Genomic DNA, 19,589 nt, shown 5'->3' on the forward strand with positions numbered 1-19,589 from the left:
GCTTCAATTGCTTGCTGACTGCGGCATCTCAAAAAAGTTGTGTCTGTGCCAGCACGTTTGATCACCAAGAAAATCCTCTTGTGTCAAACTTCCTCCAATTCCCAGCTTCAAAAAAAGTACCCAAAATCAAAGAGAATCACGGAGCAAGAAAAAGACTCACCCGAACAAACCTCAAAATAGCATAAAGAGAAATGTGTATCAAAATATCATCTTTTTCTCCAAGAAACAAGTCCAAAAGAACAAGGACGAGGGGAGGTTGATGAAAGTGCAGATAAAATCACCTCCACAGTGTATGTGCTGCAGGTAGCAGATAAATTAACAGACGGCTGTGCGTTTTGTGTCCTCATTCTAGCAGCTGATTAGACTCAAATCTTCCAGAGCGGGGCATGAGTGTCCTTGGACGTCCCCAAATTTTATTTATTTTTTTACCTTACTTGATTTGATGTTATCATCATTGACTTGAAATAGGGCTGGCTGAATAGTGTGTCGGTCCTTACTCAATAGCAATTTTATCCTAGAGCTGGGGATTGAGGTGCAATAATAATGCACCTCATTGTGTAAGCACGTCTCAGTAGGTGCTTTGTTGCTCAAAATCCAGACAACAATTTGGCTGTGGGGACAATGCTGTTAGTTGGCCAATGTAATATTCAAGGGCACAGTGGTGGTGATGATGATGTCCAAGGTTCTCTGTTATTTGAGAGCAGGATAAGAGGCTCTGGAAAACACACACAACAGCTTGTGGATAGGTTTGTAATGAAGGGTATCTGTGCTCCATCATGATGGTCAGACGTTACATAAGCCCAATCATTTGAAGGGATAGGCAGCTTTTTAATTGCAGCGGTCAGCACATACAGTTAAACCAACACATCGGTATGCATCTCACACCCAAAGTCCCACCTAAGAGATGTTTGACTTGTGTGTGTGTTTTCCACTTTACTGTATGTGTACACATCCCCCAAAAATACTTCAAAACAAGAAAAAAGGAAAAACATGCAACAAAAATACCTTCGTCTCGAGGCTTGTTCATTGAAGATTCATCATGTTTTTTTGTGAGCGGACCTAGGGTTAAGAAAAAAAAGGGGGGAAAAAGAGAAAAGAGAAAATTCAAAAAAGATTACTGGCAAAAACGAGAAAAAAAAAAAGAATATCAAAAAAAGAAAAGAAGCAAGAGCAAAAAGGACAAATCAGCAAGAGTTCATGTTTGCTTATAGTTTTTTTTCCTTTCTTTTTTTTTCCTTTAAAAAGAGTACAAAAACAAAAACAAAAGGCATCACAGACACAGATTTATCACAAGAAAAGACACAAGATCAAAGAAAACTGTTGTTTGGATGTGATTTCCTTCTCTCCCCCTGCAGAAGAAAATGGCTGCCATAGTTTATGGTCCCACTTCTCTCTCTCTCTCTCTCTCTCTTTCTCTTTGCTTTAACCCCTGTTTGTTGCCTGAGTTAAATTTTTTAGGACCAAACAAGGTGGATGGGGTGGTTGGGTTAAGGGGTGGAAAAGGGGGAATGTGGAGCAATAAGGCCTCTGTGGTTTGAAGAACAGGACCCAGCCCTTTTCCTCGCACAACATGATCAGGGGAAAAGAAAAAAAAAAAAAAAAAAAAAGAAAACCAAAAAAACCCAAAACATTTTTTGTATAAAAAGATTTAAAAGGACAGGCAAAGAAGAGGACACCTAATGGATGAATGGTAGGTTCAGGTCCTGATGCTCAAACCCCCAATTTTTAATGGTGACATTTCAGCAGTGAAAGCACACATAGAGGAAATTTTAAAGCACTTAAAAAAACTTTTTAGAAACACACTGAACACAAAGACATCTTTAATTAGACAGCACTGACGAGCAAATAGACAACGACCCTGTAATGGTAAAAAGCATGTTAAACATACTTTAGATAAAATGGAGCACAGGTGCGTTTGTATTGTGTGTGTGTGTGTGTGCCTGTCATTATTTAGTGCTTAAACCAGAAAGTTATTCCCCAGGCGGGTAAATAATTACACAGCACAACAGCAGTGTGTCAATTTGAAATGACAAGTAAGCGTGACGCTAATTGCACAGAGGAGTGCAGGTAAAAGGTGAATGTAATATGATCCCCATCTGCCCACTGGCTGTTTTTGGTAAATTAAAAGAGCGGCAGAGACAAAGTGAAGAAGACATGGATGGAGAAGGGGAGAGACGAATCAGAGGCATACGACTCCTCTTTCCATCCCTTAAAAATGTATTTCTTTGTTTCTTTGTTAGTCTTAGAGTCCCATTCAAGAAACCTGACTTTGGGTGGTTTCCTTGTCATCAGCCTTCATAAGCATTTATGTGACTCACTGCCAGGAAGTGAGGCATTTAAAGAAGGAACCAGCTGTCATGATTCAGATTTTTCACCTTCACAATCAGTCACTTTTACTTTCACACTTCCTTTGTGCGTACATTTGACAGAAAAGAGCCAGTCAGTTATTTGGCTGTAACAAAAGGCATGTTTGTTTCCTGCTCATCTTTCAGGGGGCTACTGATAGTAAGTACTCCTCACCTCAGCTTTTAGAAAGCAAGTGCAACCAAAAAAAATATTTCCTTCACCTTTCATTGCCTTTGCGTTCATCTGATAAATCTATTTTTGGCTTGGCAGAAATATTTTTGTCGAATTTTGTCAAATTTATTGAAAAAAGTAAGAAAGAAAGAAAAAAGCTCACATAAACAGGAGTCTGATCTTTCCCAGGGTGTTTTTTGCACCAACATCTCAGTTGAATATTTCTCTCGTAGCTAATAAGAACTGGAAGGACCTCCAATATGAAAATTTTCATTTGAAAGTACACAACAAAATGTGACATGAAGTAGAATAAAAATGGAGAGCACACATGTGAACAGCTCAATGCAAACTGAAAGCTCTGGACTTTTCAGAAAAGAGCAGACTTAATATAAAATGTATAAACCACTGAATAGTTTTGCTGAGTACATTTTGTGGAAAATGTTGTGTGGCTGCACTGATACAAAACCTATTTCCTAAAAAGGTTTGGTTGAAATGTTTTGCTCGTATCCTTCCTGTGAAAGAAACAACACAAATTCTTTATTTGGGGGGGAAGAAACTGACAAAATAGGAAAACCTGAAATCAAGCAACCATTACGGGGCCTGCAAAATGCGGAGAAATAGTGTAAAAACTGAGCTTGATTGACATCTTTTTTGCAACAAGGGGGCGAGGCGCCTCAGCAGTTTGAATCAAGTGCGGAAAGAAAAAAAGCTGGTTTTCTTGACATTTTAGTCTTCTCCCAATCAAAGGAGCTGAAGCGACAGGAGCATGTGCAGTTTGGTGTAGAACCAGACCCTAATTCCCATCAACACTCTCCACACACACAGACACGCACCTGTATGTCATAAAAGTAACAGCAAATACAATTGCTATATACCCAGAATAGGCAGCAGAGGAGGGTATATGTCTACATCCGCATAGCAAATGTAAAGTTTTCAAGGGTATATCCAGCCACTGGTGCTGAATTTGCAGGTATAACATTGCTGCTCAAGATTATTTTCTTGATACCCACAATCCTCTAAGCCTCCTTTTTTTCTTTCATCCTCTCCTCTATGAAAGTTTTCCCCGTTTCTCTCCTTTCGTTTTTGCTGCGTCTGCGTCAGTGGGGAGACCGGCCGGCCGGCCTCACTTCGAAGCTGGTTATGTAAGGCTCCAGTACGCTTCTCCCAACCCCACACGCACGCAGACAGAACAGACATACAAGATACATAGGTATGCATATGGTGTTGAGATACACATGCGCTTAGACACAAGGGGGAAAACATAATCAAAAAGAGACTACAGAAAGATGAAAGAGAGAATTAATAGATTAATAGGGGCTATCTGTGCAACCGGGGTTACCATCAACAGAAAGATACACTGAGCACCGTGGAGGTTTTTTTTGTTTCCTACTGCATGAAATTCTACTAGCGAACATCCTTCTCCCATCATTTGTTCCTCCTTCAATGCCTTGATTCATGTGAAAATCTCCCACTTTGCGTTCTGAGTTCTAGAGAATGTGAAGGCTGTGATTCACAAATAACATTATCACACTTAGTAACTACTGGATAAAAACATCTTTCACTGGTCAACAACTGAAGCTACTGCCTTCCTCCTAATTTTTTTTTTTTAATCATGATTATGATGATTATGTGACTTTCATATTTCTACATTTTTGTATGGATAGATAGATTGATAGCGTTAATCTTTTTTATTATGCGATAGTAGGAGGACAGAAGCTTACAGCAACACAAAAAAGATGCGTTTATGCATCTGACTGAGTGTGTGTTTGTGGGTAACAAATGTTTAGGTAGAGACAGAAGAGTAAGTAGGTGTTGAGCGGCTCATTTATGCAATGTGCGCCAGTCTGGCATGATCTACGAGGAAATGGAACTGTATCTGACAGCTTTTGAGTGAGTGTCGATCATGAATGATGGACGCTTGTTTGGAGGCATACAAAGGACTGTGTGTGTGTGTGTGTGTGTGTGTGTGTGTGTGTGTGTGTGTGTGTGTGAAGAAGGGAGAGAGGGGACAGACTTGGGGATGCTTTCATTGCCTCAGAGTTGAAATATCACAGAAAAAAAAATGCGGTGAATAATTTAAGATTTTTAATGTGTGAGTGCATGAGAAAACAGGTAGTAGATGAGTAACAATGTTTTTTTTTTTTTTTTATTGTAAGATGTTCTAGTGTGTGTGTGTGTGTGTGAAGGTTATACAGTATTAAACCAATCAGGCAGGCAGATGATCAAACTGGCAGAGCTCCTGCTTCATTGTCACACTGCTGCTCCCTCAGTCACTAAAAACCATTTGCGTGTGTGAGTCACAGATAAGTAGCTGAGATGTGTAAGTGGTGGCTGCACTACAAACAGCTGTGAAGTCCATTTTCAGATGAACGGCAGTTGAAACAGGATCGCGCGTGAGCCCGTCCCTTTCAGGTGATGTTCAACGTTCACCCTCCATAAAGGCTCCGAATGGATTCATCCAGCTGTCATTTGTCACCCTGTCACAATTAGTTTTCTGCTGCTCTCATATCATAAGGTCTCCATTCAGTTTGATGTGATTAGCGTGGCGGTTTATCAGACAAATATTGCCAAGGCTGACAACGCCGCTAATGCCTGCAAACAAAATGCACAACAAATGACGCCATTTTCTTTATCTTTAATGATGGGGAACTGGAAAATGTATCATTTTTAAGCAGCCACAACAGGTTCTTTAACTGCTCCATTCAGTTTTTTCAGTGCTTGTTACTGTTGAGTCACAAGACTACAAGAGAACGGGGACTTTTCTTCGTCCCTCCTGCTCATCTCACTCACAACACAGTGACCTTGCCTGTAGACGCATTAGGTGGTGAATAATGGGCTTCTCTTTTTTTTTTTTTTTGTTTGGGGGGGGCAGGCCAAAGTTAGAGACAAGGACAGATGAGACTATCAAAATGCTATCTAGCTAGTAGAAAAGGTAACACGCCTCAAAATTTTCAGAAAGTAATATTTGGGAAAGAACTGTAACTGAGTTTAAGTGGGATACAAATTGGTCATGCATCATTTGGGATTATGCCACCCATCACCAAATTTCACAGGCATGAATTTAAGAGCTATTTTCTTCCCATGCAGACACACACACACACGTGTGCTTCAGAATTTAATATACAGTCTGAATCTGGAATACTATACACATAGTATAGATTTTCTAAAAATATGAAATGATTGCTAAGAACCCCACAATCTGTCAATTCTGAATTCTGCTCCTCTCGACCCAGAATATAAAACATCACTTGACACTGGGAGCTGCTGCATGAAGTTTTTATGAGGCGGCCAAATAAAGAAAGGAAACTTCAACAGTACCTTCATTTGTCATGCTGAATTTCCAGTGTAAACACTGCACAGAACTCTATATAAAAAAAAACCCAGCCTCCTTACAGCTGTCTTTACAGCCTACACGCCGATTTACATTTACATGTATGTCTCAGCAGCGGGGAGTCTATCTGGTCTCACCACCGCTGGGCAATGACCCCTGACTCCATGAGGGAAATGTTGGTCTATTGTATCCACTAAGGCTGAAGAATTTCACAAAATATAAGATGTAATTTAAAGATAATTATAACGTATATACACACATCATTATACAAACTGTGAAAGGTTTCATGTGAAACCATTGGGGTTGCAGATGAACATTAAATATTTAAGCTAAGAAAGAAAGGCCAAAAAAAAACAACAACAAAACAATGACAACAACAAAAAAAAAAAAAAAAAACAACAAATACATAAATAATAGGAATCGGTTATTTTCCCAGACATCATGCTGGGATGAAAAATCTTTCCAACTGTTTGTTTACTGTCTATTTGGCATTTTCTGAAGGTTCAAATGAGTAAAGCCAGACGAAACTGCAGCTGAGGTGAAGCTGTGTACATTAATAATGTTGATTACATCTACATATTTTAGACGTGCTTGATAAAGCTCAGGGATCCTGCTACCCAGCTACTAATTACAGAAATTCTAATTATTTCTAAGAAGCACAAACCCAGTTCTTCCACTTCTCCATCGAGGTTTTGGACTGTGAACAGTGGGTGTGTCGTGGTTGAGTGGGCTTTGGGCCACTTTAATCTTGTTCTGTTCTCTTCTCTGGGGAATAAATGCACCTAAAAAAGGATAAATTAAATATCTGCAGATTATTCTACAAATGTATTTGATGTATTTATCGGTATGAGGTTGATTTTGTGACATCAACGGATGGAATTAACAAAGAAGAAAGCATTTAATAAATAAATAAAGATCTTGTGACTTTTGCCGACTCTCATATTTTTGCACAAAAAAAAACCCAAGATGACTACACTGTGCATAAATCAATATATGGAGTTGTATGAGAATATATATATATATAATATATATAAGAATCCCTTCGACTGGTGCCTTAAAGTGTTCACCCACTGTGACATGACCAGTGATTTGTGAGTCTCCAGTGTGTAATGAGGTCATTGCCATGTTGGTTTTTGAAACCATAGAAATGATATTGGAGGAGAAGATGGAGCTGAAGAGGAGCGAGGGGTGGCGCTGATTTGCTCTGCACTCTATCCTGAATGTGTTCTATAGTCTGTCAGTCACACAGTGGTCACACCCTGAACTATCCCCTGCTATGTGGTTGTTTTCCTCATAATCTGACCATAAAAAAAAAAAAAAAAAAAAAAAAAATCAACATCATGTTAAAATATAATGAGGGCTTCAACCTAGAGACATAGACCATAAACTCCTTTACTGAGCTAATACATCATGGACTGCAGGTTTAGCCCCTGAATTTATTTACAACTGCATTAAAAAAATATTACTTGTGTTTTGTTTGTTTTCTTTTACAATAACTGGATATTGTTAATTTGACTAGAGCATATAGAATAAAATTAGGTAAAATATAATGCAAATTAGCAACAGCAGGGAATAATGACTGGTCCTGAAACCAGTACTCAGTATTGAATATGCAACAAACAGACATTGGGGGAATAAACAAGTTATCTCTGCTGCATTCTGAATGGAAGGAGTTGGTTGATTAATTCTAACATGTATTCAAATTATGATTTTTTGCAGGTTAATGCATCAAACAGAATCCACATCACATGGCACGTGCAACTTGTGATTTCTAAGCAACAGGCTTACATAAAGGTTTGAGTTTAAGGAGAATTTGCGACAATAGGTGTTAAGGGGTTTTACAGGCTCTTCAACATTGCGTTCCCTTCACAACCCCAGAGTCTATTTTGGCTTTTATACACAGTCTATTGCCCCTCGTCTTCCTGCTGCTACAATCCTCCGTTAATCTTGACTTACTTTCCACTTACAGCTGCGACATCTGCAGCTCGAATTCAGCTTCATAAAGGCTCTGTAATAACAGCAGCTGACTGTAAACTGTTGTTAATGCTCACTTTTTTCCCCCCCTTAACATATCTGACAGCTGGTTGGCTCGATGATATAAACAGTCTTTCATTAAACTTCAACTTTAGCTCATATGAGGCAATTTCGATGTTTACTGTGGGCTGTCTATCTATTGATAGGTTGGTTGATAGGTTGCAATTATGAAAGAGGAAATAAGTGGGAATAAGGCACAGTAGTGTAAATATTCAATTGGTGTGTTTTGATATGAGAAATGGGGAATATTTACAGTGGATGGTAATACAAAGAGAAATTACCTTCTGACATACTTATGCATGATGCACGCACACAATGTTGGATTCTCCACCATCAACTTGTTTCTTTTAATGATGTCTCCTTCTTTTTTCCTTCTTTCTGTTTCTATCTTACTTACTTCTAAAATTTACTTTACTTTGCTCTCCTCCTTTTTCTTCCCAACTTGTTTTTTGATTTTTTTTTTTTTCCCCCCAAGCCAATTTTTTCTCTCTTTGTCAATTCTCTCTGCCTTTTCAGTCTCCTGTTGCCTCATTCTCAAACCTCAAATTGAGAGCCTGAGATTTATCGATCCAAATGGGGGAAAGCAAAGCAGAGGTAGACTGAGAAAAAAGGGAAAAGTGGAAAGAGAGAGGAGGCTGCAGAGGGATGCTGACATTGGGTTCTTTAGATAATGCATGGATGACAGAAAGAGCAAAGGAGCAGCAGGGTGAGCTTTAAATAAGACAAAGAAGATGAAGCCAAAGAGAAAAATTGTTGTTTTTTGAGCAGGTATAGAAGTTGGGGGAAAACTGAAGGGAGTAGTCTATGTGTGCAGAATACTGTGAGAACGAGAGAAGAGGAGGAAAGTGTTGCTGGGGGGTATTTTTAACATCAGAGGAAAAAGGAGGTGAAAACAAGGTGGGAGAAAGTGTGAGAGAAAAGGCGGTGGGGTAGAAAAAGGCGATGTAGGAGGTAAAGAGCAGTGTAGGAGGCATGTGGAGGAAAATAAGAAAGGAGAAAGATGCAAAGATAAAAAGCTGACAGTGAGAACCAGGAAGAGATAGAGATTATTTGAAGCTGAGAGAAAGAGAGAGGTAAACAGAGATGTAGAGAGTGGCAGGGAGCCAGATGGAGTGACATTTACGGAGTGGTGATGATCGAGTAGGCATGAAGGTTAAAGCCATTTTCTCTCCATGTAGGCTGGCGCACACACAAACACAAAGGTTTATCTGTTCATTCACTCATGCATACACTACACTGACAAATGTGCGCCTCTGAGTTTGAATATCCATCTGGATTAATACACACATAATACACATTTGAAACAATTGCTGGAAACCTCACAAACTGTCAATTCTGAATTCTGCTCCTCTCGACCAAGAATATCAAACATGACTGGATAGTGGGAGCTGCTGCATGAAGTTTTAATGAGGTGACCGAATAAAGAAATAAATTCAAGAGTTACTTCATATTTCATGCTGAATTCCCACACAGAACCCTTACTAAGAAACCAGATCTATTCAACACGTTCATTTACGGATGGGCTTCAAGGGCGATCAGTCCTGACTGCATAGGACAAATGTATGGCTGTTAGATCTTTATCAATAGAGTATGTGATAGGTCAGGTTGAAAAACAAATTGTTTTTATATCATTATCAGCATTTGAAAAAGTTCAGCGCAAAAAAAATGAAGCAGTATGAATTAAATTATCATTTAGATCCACAAACTGTAACAAATTTAATGTGGCACCTTCAGCTACTACCGTCACTGGTAAATCTACTCAGCTGCTAACTGTGTGCATTTGCTCAACAACAAAAAAAAAAATCTATCTTTTCACAGTCATGTAGTTAATACCCTCTCTTTCTCTGATTAGACACTAAACTTTTTGCCCCAATGATAGTTTTTCAAACTTAATTACTGAGATTTTTGACAACAAAAGTCGAAGCAGTCCCCACTCACGGTTGTGGAGCAGCTAATTCCGTCAGTTCGTGATGCAACGTTAGCATTAAGTAGCAGCAGTTTTCAATACCAGGTCAAAACAAGGAGTTGCCAGTGGTTAAGGATTATGATTTCTTCATTATATTTAAATATTATTCACTTTAGCTGGAGATAAATTTGGGATAATCCTTGATACTCATGGCCCTTGCTTAACTCTATGCACACCACTAATGTAGGACTTTTGTCCTGGAGTTTGACTTGAAAGAAAATCTCCCCTTGACATTTTCTTCCTGAAATCGTTCATCCCTAGCACCCGGATCAGTTTGCTTGTGTGTGCACATGCTTCAAATGTGTGATTCCCTCTGCTCCAGAGCTGATAGATTACTCTTACTCCATCTCCCATGATACCCTGGTTCTGTCAGAGCAGCACCTGCTGTTTGTCTCTCCATGCAAAGATAAGGGGGAAGTTCAGAAGAGTCCTCTTTTTAACCATTCTGACATTTGCAGTTTTGTCAGCAGAGCTGTTTATGCTCTTTATTGGGCTAACCTTTGAAGAGCAAAGATTCTTCATGTTGTCTGACATCTAGTGAAGGTGGAGGAGGTAAAAGGAAACAAGGAAAATATACGGGGAGGCTGTTATGTTGAGGTATCAGAATGCTGACAGGCTCAACTGCTCCGCTTGCGTTTTATGTAGTATTTCATCTCTGAGATAATATCTGTGGCACATTGTCTCTCCTTGTCTTTGTCCATGAAAAAAAAAATAAAAAAAAAAATAAAAAAAAAAATAAAGAAAGAAAGCAATCTGTGTTTGTGTTTTAACAGTCATTCAACCCCTAGGCTATTCCTGCTCTAAACAAAGGCTTGCAACAACCTTCTGGTATGACCCAAAATCCCTGCTGCTGTTTATCTGCCCATGGTTCTTCAACACTGAAGTAATCTCCACGACATGCAACATCGAGGTCTTCTCCTCTCCTCAACCTCTGCAGTCAAATATAGAATTACGCCAATGGTACAAGACACACAGATACTTGGCTTTGATTCAAAATCCGAAAGACTTATTGGATTTACCAACTTGAAATTGAGGAGTTGTTGATATTCTATTTGAAACTGCTCTGAGGTTTTTTCAGATGACATATAGCCTTGTGCTCAGGGGCGTGTTGGTCGACATCTTTGCTCTTTTATTATGTTAAACAGCGAACTGCAGTTTGTGCGAGACAATACAACTTTTTCCTCCAGTGGCCACTGCTCACGCTGTGCGCTGTGGACTTTTACATTTAAAATGTCATGTAAATGACATTTTGTGCTATCAATTGCGACTTGATAGTATCCTCAACAAATACTTTAACACTATCACTGGGTATTGTTAGTGCAAACAACAAAGAGCCCAAAAACTGCAGCGGGAATGTGGACACAAAGAAGTTAAGTACAAAGCTTGTTTGGGGCTGAACCTTTGCCATCCCTTCTCCCTGCCTCAATCCAAATCCATCTACTCCCAAACGGGCCTTGTAAGCACCTATTCCACCGCGGGCTGCTGCATTGGTACGTTACTAACCAGTGAGTGGATGAGGCAGAGCTACTAATGCTGACAGAGTGAAACACTGAGGGAGAGGAAAGACTGAGCATAGGGAGTGAATTAGGTCGAAAGCCTAGGACGGGCACCAAGATGCAGAAACATACCTATAAATGTTTACTCCAGCTCATCATGTCTGTCGCGTCCACCTTTAACTCTTCCCATTTCCCTGTCCTTTTGTGTGCCAGCAGTAATAACAAAGGAAAATTTGCCCTTTAAATATGTCTGCCGAAGCTGAGTTATAAAACCATGAGAGACTTTCCATTTACACAAATTTTTCCCCCTTAAGTTTTTTTAAAACGGGGCTGAAATCCTGTTAAACTTTATCACAAAAACAATTGAGACTCTTGGAAACTAAGGCAAAGCTGGCAGCAGGGATATAACAGAATACATGTTATAATGCTTCTGGACAGTTCAATTGCCATCTCTCTCTCTAAGCCACCTTATCTCCTCAGAACTACATCACACAGAGCCACCATCAGCGTAATGCAGTGTGTCACCTTCAGAGTACAATGTTGAGCTGTTGCTGTTACTGTACAGTCAAGTTGGAACCAGGTCTGTGGACTGCTTTCTGATTAAAAAAAAAAAAAAAAAAGACCCTAAGACCCTGCACATCTTAAATAGCAGCCTACAGTGGATGGTAGCTCAAAGGTCAGTATCACAAAGTTTATCAGATTATGAAAGGAATGAGACGTGAAAGGATGATATCTTGTATACAGCTGGTGGCAAATATAACGTTTTCAAAGGAGGCAATGAGCCGGAGAAGCGGAGTGACATGTCAGGACTGGGTACTGAGGTGCTGTCCGTGGTGCTGAAACGTGAGCTGACAACCATGCAGCATCGGCTCACTGTTTGATTTAAGCACCAACTGCACACTGCAGGGTAGTGATGGTTAATGACCACCAAGGATAAACTACTTATTGCGCAGGAATGTACAATATGAATTTTATTTAATATCGCAACAACAATTCCTGCCAAAATAATCAGCCCAAATAAAGACAGGCGATTCAAACATGGACGATGATGTTTGCATTCAGCAAACTTAAAAAGCGTGCAAATCATATAATTGGAATGATGTCACCTGTGTATCAGCATAGACATTCACCTTCATCATATACATCCTGCTTTATTGCTATTGCTGCTGATACCATACACAATTTTGTTGTCTTATGTGTGTGTGCACTGTTCAGATGCCCAGGAGTTTAAGTTCCGCAAGTCCATATTTTGAACAGAGCTTCATTAATACTGAGTGTCAGCTTGAACCCAGCAGCTCCTGTAGCTAACTGGTCCGGTCCTGATTTGCGTTGCTTTGCTGCATTGACTGAGTTGTCCTAAATGGACAAATCAGACTTGTTCCGCCAGAGGAAGAAGCCTTACCTCTGGATAACCTCCTGCTCTCTCCATCTACTCCTTCATCCCCCCTTTCTTTTAATCGCCTCTCTTTTTTTCTCTTGTTCTTTCTGCCCTTACCATTCAGTGTTGTGGGAGGCACTGTGAAGACCTGGCAGAGGGAGGCCTGTGTGTGTATGTTTGTATGAATGTGTGTCCGTGTGTGTGTGTGTGTGTGTGTGTGTGTGGGAGGGGGGGGTTAATTTGCATTCACTGCCACTGGCCGCCTCAGCTTCAGAAGCCCTGAAGAGATGGTCCTTTGAGCTGCATTGAAAGAGATGGCGTGTGTGAGAGCACAGAGGGAGAGGTGGATGAATGATCTGTAAAAAAAAAAAAAAAAAAAAAAAAAAAAACACATCTCATGCCACAGGATGAGTAGTGTATGTGTGCATGTATGACTCTGTGCCCCGAAACTGTGTATGCCTGCTTTTGCATGCATGTTCAATCACTGTCTTGCTTGTAAGTTTGCTTAGGCTCGTCTTCCTATGTTCATGGGGTCTAAAATAGGTCATCACATGAAATAATTCCGTTAAATCAATAATGGGTCCTCTTGAATATCCTGAAACAAGGATGGCTGTGTAAGTTTGCGTACTGGTGTCTTCAACAACCTGGCCTTCAGGAAAACCAGAGAAATTATTCATCTTTGGACAGGTGAATCCTGCTTTTTGGTGTGTGCTTCGTGAGTTGCCACACTCTTTGATCTTCCTACACGTATATTTTCTTTTTTTCTTATAGGTGTACTTGTAGCCAGTTTAGAACAGATATCCATGTCCAATTTCCGCAGACACTGTAAACACAGGTAGATAGGATTCCTTGTGTACTGTAATCCCTTCTAAAGAAGCAGTATTACATCATTTCTTCTTTTTCCCAGCGGCCCTGCCATATGTGAAGATAGTTTATATTTAGTATAAAGGAGCAAAGTGATTCCCTTTAAAAATGAATTGAAAAAGTCTGAAATGCATTCCATCAATGATACAATTCAATAAGTTCTTCCAACAAGGCACTGCTCTGCTTCTACACTTGGGCTTATCTCTATTTTACAGCATTGCTCGGTCATTTTCAAATGCTGGTGGTCTCATCAACAACATGGTACAAGGATAGCTGACCGCGCTGCTGAGACAGCAGTTCATATGGAGAACCATATCAATAAAGCTGAGGATTAATTATATAAAGGCGAATACTGTACAGGGACTTGATGGCCGTTTATTACTGCTCAACCCTGGTGTATATCAAACAGAAAACCTGAGTCCTGATAGTTTGTTGAAGTTGTATAGAAAAATGACATTAGCACAGCCGTACCAACAAAACCAATATACCAATAGATTTGAATTAGCACAATGATAAAGCTGCATTGATGGCCAGCTTATGCTAACACCCCCACAAATGTGCCATCATTATTTTTTTTTCAATACTACCTTGTTCTTGTTTTCTTGGCTACGTGGGGTCTGTAGATTTAGGCTGTAAATTCAACATTGACAGCTCAAAAAGCATCAAAAATTGAGAATTGAGCATTGAGCGTGAACCAAAATCAAAACAATGAGCTAAAATGTGCTAAAAAGTTCTATTTGACTGAGAGAATCTGCTGAATTATGTGAGTCCAGCACTACAAGTAACCAAATTCACATTATTCATTGTCATTTGATCCATTGCTGATAAAATAATATTTAGAGGTGGCAATATAAAACAAAATGGCACCAATTTTACCTTTAAAGGTTTGAAATAAAACACGCCTATAACATATTTCAATACACTTGAAAGAAAAAAAAAAAAAAAACAGCATTCAAGAGTTATTTTAGGTCAGGACACTTTTCTCAGCATGATTCCCAACCACTGCCCCCCATGTGGGTGGGAGCTTATTTTTACTGAAATCTTTAATTGATAGGACAGGCTACATCAAATCCAATTAGATGTACTTCATCAATCCTGGAGTTAAATCAGATGATAGCCCAGATTGTGCTGGAGCGCAGCTCCAAAAGTCGAGCCAATAGCACATGGATAGTCAAAGCCTTAGAGCTTATAATTTAAGTACTGTTGTAAAGTCAATTCAATCTCCTGAGGCAAAAAAGATCATCCAAACGGACTATCTACGGCTAAATACCAGTTTGCCTTCATTGCTCATGCACAGCATATGTTGATGCCTGGGAGGTGGGGGGATATGCTTAAAAGAAAAGCTAGGACAGAGTGAGGAATGCGGAGAGGCAAAATGGTGGGAATGTAAAGAGAAAGAGGATGGATGAAAAGGGCAGCAATGCACGAAGGAGAGAGATAGTAGGAGCTGAATGAGAGGAAGAGAGAAAAAGATGGGGGGAGGACTGCAAATTCAATCAAACCGATAGACCACATGAATGTAATAAAACGTGTGAAAACACACCGCAGAGATTATTTGGATCATGTGAAGGACATGCTCATGTAGATGCGTCATACACACACCCGCTGGATGCTAAAGCACACCCATGCATGCATCCATGCACTCCCCCTTCAACTCCCCTCTCTTTCTCTCCCTCTCATGGGGGTACAGGCTAAAAATAGCTGTAACTGAGCTCCTGCTAATTCCTTCATTCAGAGTCTAGTGGAAAGGCAGAATGCATGAGGCCTTTGATGCGCAAGCCTGACAGGAAGATACAGGAAGCGGTAGATGGTTGCCAAGACAACCCCCTCCACGCTACTCCACTTCCCCCTTTTCTTGTGTCTTCAGTTGAAATGCTGCACTCCTTCCCTGGTGCTTATCCTCTCTCCTCTTTATTTCAGTGTCTCTCAATAACTATACTGTTGCTTCAGAAGCTGACTGAAGGGTTCAAAATGTGATCAATATCATAATCTGGCAGCGCACTCCATCTCAGTGGTGTAATCACATTATGAGGCTACAGCATTTGCTTGCATCCATGATGAGTAAATCTTCTGAGTGAAATATGCAAATGGAGCTCCTAATTGCAGGCATTATTGATATTGGAAGATATTATTTCAACACAGTTGCACTTAAAACGTTCCTGAGGAAACAAAAGCAAACTAGCTAACTAGTGTGAGGTCTAAATAAAGTGACGCTGCTCATGGATTCTGCTGTAACCTGAGATAGTGATACATGTGCAATACACCTATGTATGTATTGATAATAAAGACCTCACTCTTGTTTCGCTTGTAATGTTAAAAATGGCACCAGAGTTTGAAAACAGCAAATATGTGAGTTAAGCACAAAAATGAATATGGCTAAGATTAGTTTGCTTTGCCACATCCAATTGCTATTTCAGCTAAAGCTGTACGGTTTTAGCATCTTTGCCGGCATCTTGAAAAAAAATTACTCCACAATATTTAAATTTTGAATGAATCTAAAAAACAAACAAGCAATAACATGAATACCTCAGTGTATATCTAGAGGTGCTACATCAAAGGGAACTGGATTTGCCGTCTCAGTCTTGAAGATGTTTTTCCTACTCATGCAAGATGCTTCATCAGTTCCTCAGGGTGGATGTAATCTGATTATCCAGGCTTAACATCGAATCAGCCACATGTCATACATTAATGTTTAACCCTGCCAATCACCAGAAAAGCCTCCTTCCTTGCACAGACTTACAAAATATTATATATACGCGCGTTATTATATGCACGCTCCTGATTTGAATGTGTAGTTTCTACTTTATTTTTGACACTTTGGCCAGCGGCTGACATAGGCGAGTTGAAATTCCAAAATTGGGAAAAATGCAACTGATTGGGATTTAGTGTGGCGCTACAGGGATATGGAAATGATTTTATTCAGTTCTGCTATGATTACATGTCGTAATCAACGATCAATGTCAATGTCAATAAATCACCATTCAAATTTTAAATGGATGCATTATTTGTTTTATATTTTCAAGAATGAGGTATTTTCATTATTGTAGAAAAGTAAATAAAATTTGCGATAACAAATCAGTGGTTGACTTTAAACTTTTAGTTTAAAAAAAAATGGCGGTTGTCACAGTAAACATTAAACAGCAGACACAGTAAAGAAAGATTTAAAGCTTCGAAAGTATTTAAAATGATCAAGGTGATGGGTCCATGGTGGATGGTGGACAGCCAGAAAAGGCTGTCACCTATTCAATGCTATCGTTTTTCCTTCTGGCTGCTAAAATACACATAAAGCCATATTGCACTACTGACCCACGCAATAAGCCATTTATGTTTATTTATCCTGATGGAGTTGCCAGGTTGCATCTATTAACCTTTGTGCTACATTATATACTGACATACAGTTTGTGAAGATAAAATGAACTTTGATGAAATGAAATGGTCGCTTTCATTTCCTGGAGGAAAATGAATAGCTACATAATTGACTAAATCTACAACGCAGTAGATAGATTCATTAATGTAAAAGAATTATTGTCATCAGTCAGGTTGTTTTTTTCGCCCTCTTGACCTCTCAGAGGAGAAGACGAGTTGACCAGCAGGCCAGTCTCAGCCAGCTCCAGCCTCAGGATGGCGCATGGAGCAGAGAGGAGCAGATTGAACCAAGGAGAGGGAGAGGAGGCGAGGTGAAACATGAGAGGAGGCACAAAAGCAAAGACGGACTGTCAGATTTTGTTTGTAAGGGTTGGACTACAGGCTGGACCCTCTGTACTGACCTCGATCTTTCACAAAATGACAGCTACCTACAGTTGCGTAACTTCAAGTTCGACTTTCTGCTTCTCACATCAAACAAAACTTTTGGGTATGCTATACAGGCTGTGTGTGTGTGCGCGGGTGTGCGTGCGTTAGGGTGGGAGGGAGACGGTGGATAGTGCTCAGGGAGCAACAGGCACCCCAAATGTATATAACAACAATCGTTCATTCTGGGGCAAGTCGATTGTGAGAGCAGAAATATGATCTGTTTTCTCCACATCATCCCTTTTTTCTCGCATTTTTGTTCTCTAGAGTGTTTCAACTTTGGATGGCAGGAGAAAGAGATGACATAGAGAAAGAGATGGAGCAATGTAGGCCAGCTTTTTCTGGCATCAGAAGCTGTCCATATCATATTTACGCTGCTGCATGCTGGCACCTCTCTCTCTTTCCATTATTTATCTATTTGTTTCTATCACTTTATTTATTTATTAATCTCTGGCCCTTTGGCAATGTTGCGGCACAGTCCTCAGCCACTGGGCGCATTATTGTGTTAGTATCGAACCTTTCTTGATGAATCTCCTCAGAAAAATTGAAATATTGCAGAATGGGGAGATGTGGGAGTTTGAGTTTGATGCATGGAGATAGATGAAGTATTGGATGGAATAATTTATAAGGCCCCCAGCCTGGACCCTGATGCTCTGCCTAAGATGCATAGTGCTGACAACGCTGAGGTTAGCGGTTCAAAACCCAGAGGATTATCAAGCAGAAACAATGTATATCCTCCAAGAGCAGCACTAATTGAGTAGGAACAGCCTCTTAAAAGGCACCTTCTAACAGCACATGGGGGGTCAAATCCCAGTCCAGCAAGTATGAGTATGATGAGTATTGGTATAGTTGATGGTTGGACAAGAGGTAAGAGAAGGGTAGCAGAATTCAGCTGATCCCCGGTTTGGGTGAGGAGCGGTTTAAAGGTGCTCATCTGTAAGGGTCGGGGGGGGGGGTGCTGATCCCAGCCAATGTTCCAGGTGTGGGTGTACAGTACTCGACCCTCACCTGGCAATTTCAGAGTAACCAACGACTGTGGGAAGATGCCAGAGAACCCGGAGAAAATCAGGGCCAAGTAATCAAACCCACAAACCTCTTGCTGTGAGGCAACAGCGCTAACCACAATCAAAATGTACACACAGGAAATATGAGCTGATAAGTTTGCCTCCTTGTGTTGTTTCATGATATGGTGAAACAAGGTCAATTTATTTTCAGAGGTGACCTTTTTAGAGTTAGACTGGACAATGCTGACTGACAGCCACCCTGATGTTGAGCTTTACAGCTTCTGTAGAATGTTGTCAGTCAGTGGAGTTGGGTCTCCTGATGAGATGAGCCCTTGTCACAAACCTGAGCCTGCTTTCACCCGCCTGTTTCTGCTCACACCAAAGCAGTGGTCCCTCTGCCAAACTGCACAAAACACGACTGTATAAGTCCCCGTGGGGTAAACATTTAAAAGGAGTTCCCATACCATGGGGCTGTTAACTCCAGCCACTCCAACTCATTCACCATGAACACTTGCTCTGTGTTAACAGCTGCTGACTGCTGGGAGAGGCATGTGTTTTGTCTATGGGCCTGAGGCTGCAGCAGAGGCCACCCCCCCCACCAACAACCCCCCAATCGATCCAGCATGACTGTGCAGGAGCTAGATGAAAACCTCTCCCTATGATTTATGGGATGTTCATCTCCAGCAGAACCAGTGGAGCACCTCCCTCCCTGAGCAACCTGCTTGAGGGCTACAACAGTTCCCCAGAGTCCCAGGGCCTGATATTTTATATTACCACATGGAAAGGAGTACAAGCAGCGTTTATAGTTAACGCCTTATTTTATAGTGACAAACATTATCCTCCAGTAGAGCTACAGGAATTAAACTTAGGATTTTAATATTTCTACTTCCTAACTTCTTGGACAGTAAGTCCTTGAACCTGACCTGTAACAGTCACTGGTCTCTAAAAATCATGTCCCTATGACAGGTTACAATAAAAAAAACACACAATTTCAGTTACAGAACAATCATATACAAAAAGAGCAACTTCAAACCTCAGAAAGTCGTGGGTTTGATTCCCACAGTCCAAAGGCATACATGTCTGGATTCATAGGTGACTGCCTGGTAGGCATGAATGTGAGTTGGAGTAGTTTGTCTTCATATGTCAATCCTGTGATAGACTGGCGACCAGTCCAGATGCCTGCTGGGTGGCTCCAGCTTCCGCCATTACC

At 40.4% G+C, this 19,589-nt stretch overlaps 1 protein-coding gene across 8 annotated transcripts in view; it reads right to left on the minus strand.

The window, feature by feature from the left end:
• nlgn2a (neuroligin 2a) overlaps nucleotides 1-19,589 on the minus strand; it is a 157,047-nt gene that overhangs the window by 74,615 nt on the left and 62,843 nt on the right. Inside the window, exons 2-3 of one of the 8 annotated variants that reach the window (XM_029526003.1) lie at nucleotides 13,408-13,433; nucleotides 13,127-13,156 (exon numbers count right to left, since the gene is read on the minus strand). The exons of 2 other annotated variants lie outside the window; for them this stretch is intronic. In XM_029526003.1, the coding sequence (XP_029381863.1) occupies nucleotides 13,127-13,156; nucleotides 13,408-13,433 (56 nt within the window). Of the gene's footprint in view, nucleotides 1-1,005; nucleotides 1,060-5,211; nucleotides 5,235-7,113; nucleotides 7,139-8,220; nucleotides 8,243-13,126; nucleotides 13,157-13,407; nucleotides 13,434-15,229; nucleotides 15,254-19,546; nucleotides 19,570-19,589 lie in introns of all 8 variants that reach the window. 5 more of the 8 variants (XM_029526005.1, XM_029526001.1, XM_029526004.1 and 2 more) reach the window with 5 other exon arrangements.

This window comes from Echeneis naucrates, chromosome 18 (assembly GCF_900963305.1).
Source record: "Echeneis naucrates chromosome 18, fEcheNa1.1, whole genome shotgun sequence".
Lineage (NCBI taxonomy): Eukaryota > Metazoa > Chordata > Actinopteri > Carangiformes > Echeneidae > Echeneis > Echeneis naucrates.